Source organism: Nanorana parkeri, unplaced genomic scaffold, assembly GCF_000935625.1.
Source record: "Nanorana parkeri isolate BGI_ZX_2015 unplaced genomic scaffold, ASM93562v1 scaffold130, whole genome shotgun sequence".
Taxonomy (NCBI): Eukaryota; Metazoa; Chordata; class Amphibia; order Anura; family Dicroglossidae; genus Nanorana; species Nanorana parkeri.
Window position 1 is genome coordinate 338,758 of NW_017306398.1, and position 7,724 is coordinate 346,481.

The window sequence follows — 7,724 nt, forward strand, 5'->3', positions numbered from 1 at the left end:
TTAAAGCCGATAGATTTCTTCTTCCCATGTACACTCTTCGCTTTGTTCTAATTCTTCTTCTGTTGTCATTCCATCAGGAATCTCTGCCCTGGCGGGCTCAAGACCATCCTCTGGATCGTCCTCCACCGGGTTCTGAGGTGCGGTATCTTCATCTGACTCTTCACTGGAGTCACTGGTCTCATGCGGCTGGAAGGGATGCCATCTCCTTTCTTCCACGCTGTAAGAAAGATGACGGAAATGTGGACTTTACGAAATGTTACACAAGAGGAACAATTTGTTGCGTTGCATTATTTTGCAGTGTTGACACCATAGGGCAGGATTATAGAACACTCCCTGTCCTGTTCCCCATAACATAGGATAAGGCATTCTGTAGTCCATATAGAGAACTGAGATCAATCTGCAGCACAGGCGGAGAGGAAAAGGAACTCTCAGGAATTTGGGGGGACCTCACACTGTTTTTTTATTTCTCATCTTTAATACCATAATAAACTCCATCCAAATAGATTCAGAGTGATCTGAACTGAAAACAAAAAATTTGAATCGATCCCAATAACGAACCAAATCCATTTTTCGGATCCAAAATACTCAAAACTCCTGTGACTTTTTGGCTTTACTTTGGCCGCTTTGATCCTCTGGGGTATATGGTATGGGGTATGGTATATACCCCAGAGGATCAAAACGGCCAAAGTAAAGCCAAAAAGGGTTTGGACAAAGTTTGGCTTTACTTCTCTTTTAACTCCCATCACTAATCAAAAAGTAGAGAACAGTCCAACCTCCTACTAGATAGATAGATAGATGTTCTCTTTCTCCATTCAAACCAGCTTCGAACAGGTTACACAGCAGGGCAAGCTTCCCCGCTGTGTAACCTGTCATGGACGGAGCGCCGCCTGTTAATTTTAGGTCAATGAACAATAGAAATCACCAGCACTCCGTAAATGAATTTAAAAAAAAGTCCATTTATTTGGACTAAACGTCACACATATCGCACAATCCAACGTTTCGGGACCACGCAGGGTCCCTTCATCAGGGTAGAGACATAACTAAGATTGTCACTGCGAGCACCACTATTTTCACTTGGACCGGAAGTGGGGGCCTATTGTTTTCTGTTAATTTTAGGTGGCGCTTCATCTGGCTTTTGACAGCTATGTTAGGTTACACAGCAGTGGCCTTCCCTGCTACTGTGTGTAACCTAACACAGTGAGGCCAGAGCTACAACAGCCTCTAACTTGAGCTCTGTGGATGGTTTGGACCAATGGCAAAGAGTCATTGGTCCAAGCCATCCATTAAAAAAACGAAAAAACAAACACACTGACGGCATACATCTAGATGCCTTATCAGTGACGAGCAAGTGAGGGATAGGGAGATTTCTCCCCGTCTCCTACCTCCCTCCTCTACACATAGCTCGGGGACAGGACGGGGAGGGTGCCTCACCTGCCACAGGCCTCGTCGCATGTCCCTGGTACAGATAGATAATAGATAGATTAAGGTCCTCTTAAAACAAGCAAATGAATACAGCCTTTCTCTAACTGGGATGACATTTATACTATAACAGGATTTTTGGGGGGATTTGCCATTTTTACTTCAATTGAATACACACATTAGGTAATGTCTTTCCTCCAAGTCATGTTCATTTGGCCTTGAGCCAAAGCACCAATTTTTCGGGAACCTCTGCTCCATAGCTACCGTGGTGGCAGTGATCTGGAAATAAATAATTAATGATAATGACACATATTGACACATATTACTGAATCATACAGAAGAGGACATTATAGACAGGTATAGTTGAAATGAAATGTTGTCACTTAAAATGCTGTACTTCCCCTTTAAAGTACCCCTTTTGTTTGACCAAATGCCCGATTCTTGGCATTAAGAAAATTACATTTTGTGTTACAAAAGGTGCGGGGAGTTCACCAAAGTGAACAAAGTCCTCCATGATGAAGGTGCCTGGATGCCCTGAAATGTTGGATGTTCTCTGGACCTCATATATTGTCACTTTCTTCCCGACTCTATGCCTTGAGGCCCCTATACAATTGGTACGCATATTGGATGCTACTTTATATCTGGAAACTTGTGTATGTGCAGCTTCCATTTTGCACTTCATGCCTTTTATATTTGTAATTGTAAATATCTACTATGTATTGTAAACATTTTTTATATTTGTACAATATATCAACATGTTTTGCATCAGAATGGTGGTTGGTGTGCTTACATACTATTTTACTAAACCAACAAAGTGACCTTCGGCCTGAGCCCAAGTGGTCCTAATGACATATCCTCTCTCTAAGCATGGGCATTGTTGACATCTACTGCAGCAGATGCCTCACCTGTGCTTTCCATAACTCTTCTTTCTTCTTCGCCATGGTTGCCTGTGTGTCTCCCATCATGGCAATGAGCAGGTTGAACATCAGGAGGAAGGCAATAACACAAAATGAGCCGTACAGTAAGATGTACATTTCAGGGACATCCACATCATAGTTGGCGGGGCCATTGAGGATGTTCAGGAAGAGCTGGTAGGTGCTTTCCAAGGAGATCATGTATGGGTAGAAGGCACCAAGAGCTGTTTGGTTTACTGGTTGGAATATGATATACAGAGCTGGGGAAGGAGAAAAGAAAATGAAAAATCAAGGGAATGGATCCCTGTACTAGAGTTGAGATGAGCTAAATGGGTAGAGACCAGAGAACAGCAGGGGATGCAGGAAGTTGCTGTTGACCATATACCCCAGAGGATCAAAGATTGAATACGATTTACTGAGATCAGAGGTGCACAACCTTGAAATGGATCATAGTTACATAGTATTTAAGGTTGAATAAAGACACAGGTCCATCAAGTTCAACCCATTGTGTGTATGCATGTGATTCTGCATGTGTATGCGTGTGTGTACGAGTCCCTGTGTGATCCTGGTCTTAAGTGTACCTGTACCCCTGTATGTTATGATCTCTGAGGAAATCGTCCAAATGTTTTTTGAACGATTCAACACTCCCAGCTGAAATCACTGCTTGCGGCAGCAAGTTCCAGACCCTAAGCGCTCTGACTGAGAAGAACGCCCTACGCACCTTGTGCTGAAATCTTTTCTCCACAAATTTTAGGTGGTGGCCTCAAGTCTTTGTTATGGAGCTTACCGTAAAAAGTTTATTGCTGATGTCGCCATCACCATTGAACATCTTGTACATGAAAATCATATCCCCCCTTAATCTCCTCACTTCCAGCTTGAACATGTTTAAATTTAGTAATCTTGTCTCATAGTTTTGCTCCTCCATTCCCTTAATTAGTTTGGTTGCCCTTCTCTGGACTCTTTCCAGCTCAAGGACATGCTTTCTGTGGATTGGTGACCAAAACTGGACCGCATACTCCAGATGAGGCCGAACCAGTGAACTGTAAAGTGGCAAAATGATAGACTTGTCTCTACGGATCCTAAAAGTTTTCAAAGTATCAGATTATGTGTATGTACAGCCAATTTGTAATCTTTTTTTTGTGCATGTAATTTTTATTGCTATTTCAAAGGATGCACGTCCAAAATGAACAAAGTATTACAAGATGACATAATACCATAATAATGTAGGTACATATGAACCATACAGTCTTGTAATTAGAGTCAGGACATTCGATTATTCAGGAGACATAGCAAAAGATATTTATCTCTGTCAGTAGCGTTTATCCACATTAACATAAAAACAAAATCATAATAACTTAACAGAACAGAAAAGAAAATAAATGTTTGTCACGTCATGGAGTAAGAGTAAAAGAGATAAGCAATATTGCTGTTGCCTTCTTCGCAAACAATTTTTAATCTTGATTTTGTATGGAGTATGGAAGGGTCAGTACCCCAGTCTTGTTTTTATTGCTAATAAAATGGATCTCAGATTGAAGCGCCACACCATAGTCCAGATACACATTTATTCCAATTTTAGATCAGGTAGAAGACCATAAAATAGATATAAATGAATGCAGACTGGATTGGAGAGACAATGTATGTCATGTCCTATCTTGTTACAGAGTTTAATACTTTAGAAACATTTATAAAGAAAGTGACAATGCTCAATTCATTCTTTTCTACATACCTGTGCTGTAACCAACCACCACCACGGCCATCAGCCAACAAAATTTCAAGAGATCACTGGCAGCCATCTGTAATATAAAAAGAAAAAAACAAGAAGGAGAAAGAGAAGGAGATGGAGAATGAAATGGAGAAAGAGAAGAAGAAGGAGAAAGAGATGGAAAAAGAGAAGAAGAAAGAGATGGAGAAGGAGAAAGAGATGGAGAAGGAGAAAGAGATGGAGAAGGAGAAAGAGATGGAGAAAGAGAAGGAGAAAGAGATGGAGAAGGAGAAAGAGATGGAGAAGGAGAAGGAGATGGACATGGAGAAAGAGAAGGAGATGGAGATGGAGAAAGAGAAGGAGATGGAGATGGAGAAAGAGAAGGAGATAGAGAAAGAGAAGGAGATGGAGAAGGATAAGGAGATGGAGAAAGAGAAGGAGATGGTGAAGGAGAAGGATAAGGAGAACGATAAGGAGATGGAGAAAGAGAAGGAGATGGAGAAAGAATAAGAGAAGGAAATGGAGAGTTAAAGTGAAAATAACTGATACAAAAATAATTGCTAGTGGGTATAGTTTGAGTGCTAGCACCATTCTTAGCATCTTTGATAATGAAGCCGGTTGGGTTGCCGGGATAATGTAAATCTCCCAAATTGTGCAAATATGCTTTGCATGCTTCCTCCCTATGACAAATGGGTCGGGGACCCACAGCAGTTTTAGTTTCGCTTTAAAGATGAACTCCGTTAAACACTCTTTCTATATAAAAAACAGCCACAATATATAAATATTTTTTTAGAAAAACGACCCTTTCTGTGAAGGTCTCTGATTTTGTATGGTATCCAAACATTACAGTACAGGAAGTTATGGGATATCTCATCAACTGGGTCGAGGACAAACAGCAAAACTAAGTTTGTAGTAGCAAGAGGAATGACTGAGCCTTCCTGTTTCAGTAACTACTGCACTCCCCATTTCTTGCATGGGTTTCATGCAGACAGGAAGTGAGGGAAAAACTCCCCACTGGAGTCACAAGCCAGAAATAAAACAGAAAGTTTGTCTTCCCCATTTTATAAAGCTAAAAAATAATAAAATGTTGTCTATAGTTGGACTTTAAATGACCTTTGAGTGTATTTTACCTTTTGGATCATGATGGTGAACGGTCCAACCATTTGGAATCCACGTGCAAAATACATGACATAGCACCAACCAAACACCAACGCCGCAGACATAGAGACTACCTCACCGTCCGTATTTGTCAGCCTCATAATCAGCACCACCAGGATCAGACAAGAGAAGGAAATCCTGCAAATTTTACACATATTATTCAGTTACACATTTCAAAACTCTGAACAGGATGTGATAATAAGGACTTAAAATGTATCTAAACCCGAGAACAAACATGTAATATATCGCAGCTTACCAATCCTTAGATGTGGTGGCTGCAATTATCGGCAATCCTACCAATCACACACTTCCTGTCCTAAGGTGACAACACTCACTCACTCTACTGTATCTATGAAAGGGCAGCATTGCCACCCTGTGACAGCACTACATAGACTTGACCCTCATCTAATTTTCTCGCTAATATAGAAAGGTTCTGTAGTCTTCAGAGATACATGGTAGCACTACAAGATGTGTCAGATAGCAGAGGCAGAGAGCACAGAATGGGACATTTTTCTGTTGCTTTACTTTGCACCACTGGCACCCTGGGACAGGATTACAGAACACATAACCCTCTTCTCTTCTCCATAGCATAGTATTCTGAAGTCCACAGAGAGAACTGGGAACAATGTAACTCTGTAATGTAAAGCAAGGACAGAGAGCACTGGAGGTTATCAGCTGACAAGAATTCTGGTGAGATCAACAAGTATTATTTTGCACCTATTGAACAGAAATAACAAAATGCTTTAAATGGTAAGTTTAAAGGAGAACTATGAGGCGAGTGCTTTTCACTCACCTCATAGTTCTAGCCGACCTGTGACAATGAGACTGTCACAGGTCGGCTCAGTAGATTGGGAGGTGAGCGAACACATCGATCCTGTCACTGCTCTCTGCCGTGACAGGGGAAGGGCTGGATTCCCCCCTCCCCGCTCCGATCCGCCAGCGCTGAGTGGCGGAACGGATCGGGGAGGGGGCGGGTACAGCTGGCTCTGCCTCTAGACAGGCAGAGCCAGCACTCAGTCACGTAGCTGGGCGGATCCCGGCACAATTGTCGGGATCCGCTTCAGCTGCGGCGTCTCAGTATACCGCGAGCAGCAGCTTGCGGTATACTGTGGCGTCTCAGTATACCGCGAGCTACAGCTCGCGGTATACTGAGCCTAGGGTGACCGGAGGATGCTAGTTTGTGTCCTCCCGTTACCCTAAGGAGAACTATGGGGAAAAGCCTTAACCCCATAGTTCTCCTTTAACTCTGAAGAATTGAACTTGTGTTGGACTCTCTTCCCCTGCCTCCCATGGTTACATTACGAACTGTGAAGTTCAACAATATGATAGTATTAATGACATGATGGGGGTGAGGCTGTGGTGGCATAAGGAACAGTATATATAACTCTATCGATATGTTAACAATTGGGATAAAATTATTATTAAACGATGTCCCCAAAACATTGAACTTGAATTTGTAAAACTCAGATACCAGTCTATATGATCATAGGATCCATTGAGACAGGTCAACTTACACATGTCTATTAACTTGCCGTGTTGTAAGGCAGCCTATTCACCTTCTGTCAACACACAACAATGCTGTTAACAGACCTGCAGCACTTCTTTCAACACATCACTGAGGCGTGTTGAAAGGCATGTGCATTGTGGTTCTTTGGCTAGGTGCATTAGGGTGCCATTCAAAATGAATAGCACTACAACACAGTGAGGAGGCAGGAAGGGAAGGCGCAAAACACACTGTATAATGATAAACAAGCCATAAGGTAGCTGCTTAAAGGGCCAAGTCCAGCTCAAAAATGACTGCCATGCATCGGTAAAATATATATTATTAGATGATTTTATCAATCAGCTTCCCTGGATTTGGCTCACATTTCCGTTTGGGATTCATTGGTTTGAACATAATTAGCTAGATTCAAGTACTGTATGGGGAATGGAAGCATTGGTCAGTTGATTAGTTCAGAATTCTAAAAAAACTTTGTGGCCAGACTTGGTTACCAGTGACTGATCACTGCTATGACATATTTTGGAATCAGCTACAATTGCATTGCCTTCACCTCATGCTCGTCGCATTGCTTCAGTATTTGTGCACTTATGCTAAAAAGAGTTTAAAAACAAACACCCAACATGGTCAAGAATGTCACAACTTTCTAACCTGATCAGATGGAACGGATCCTTCCACAATGTATGACTGATGAAGCACCTTGCCCCAGCTTTATATACCAGTGAGACCTGAAAAGCAAAAAGTGAAGATAGTGCAAGGAAATTTCTGACTCATATCCAGCTTTTCATCTGCGCTGAGCCTACACTCTGTTTTGCTTCTTTCTTCTCTTTCAACCCCAGTATGCACTCTGCACTATTTCCTTCCCTTTCAGCATTCCCCCATACTTGTTCCTATAATTCTCCTACAGTGTTCTGCCTCTGCCATTTTCACTCCTTCCCCTCCAGTGTCCCACCTGTACCATTTTCCCTCCTTCATCATCCCCCCCATACCAGTTCCTCTAACTTCCCCTCCACTGCCCCCTCGTACCATTTCT

At 42.1% G+C, this 7,724-nt stretch overlaps 1 protein-coding gene across 1 annotated transcript in view; it reads right to left on the minus strand.

The window, feature by feature from the left end:
* Window positions 1-7,724, minus strand: part of LOC108784855 (transient receptor potential cation channel subfamily V member 6-like) — a 19,698-nt gene continuing 11,974 nt past the window's right edge. Inside the window, exons 10-15 of the mRNA XM_018553797.1 lie at window positions 7,343-7,419; window positions 5,166-5,331; window positions 4,060-4,126; window positions 2,325-2,593; window positions 1,598-1,698; window positions 1-217 (exon numbers count right to left, since the gene is read on the minus strand). Of these exons, the coding sequence (XP_018409299.1) occupies window positions 1-217; window positions 1,598-1,698; window positions 2,325-2,593; window positions 4,060-4,126; window positions 5,166-5,331; window positions 7,343-7,419 (897 nt within the window). The remainder of the gene's footprint in view (window positions 218-1,597; window positions 1,699-2,324; window positions 2,594-4,059; window positions 4,127-5,165; window positions 5,332-7,342; window positions 7,420-7,724) is intronic.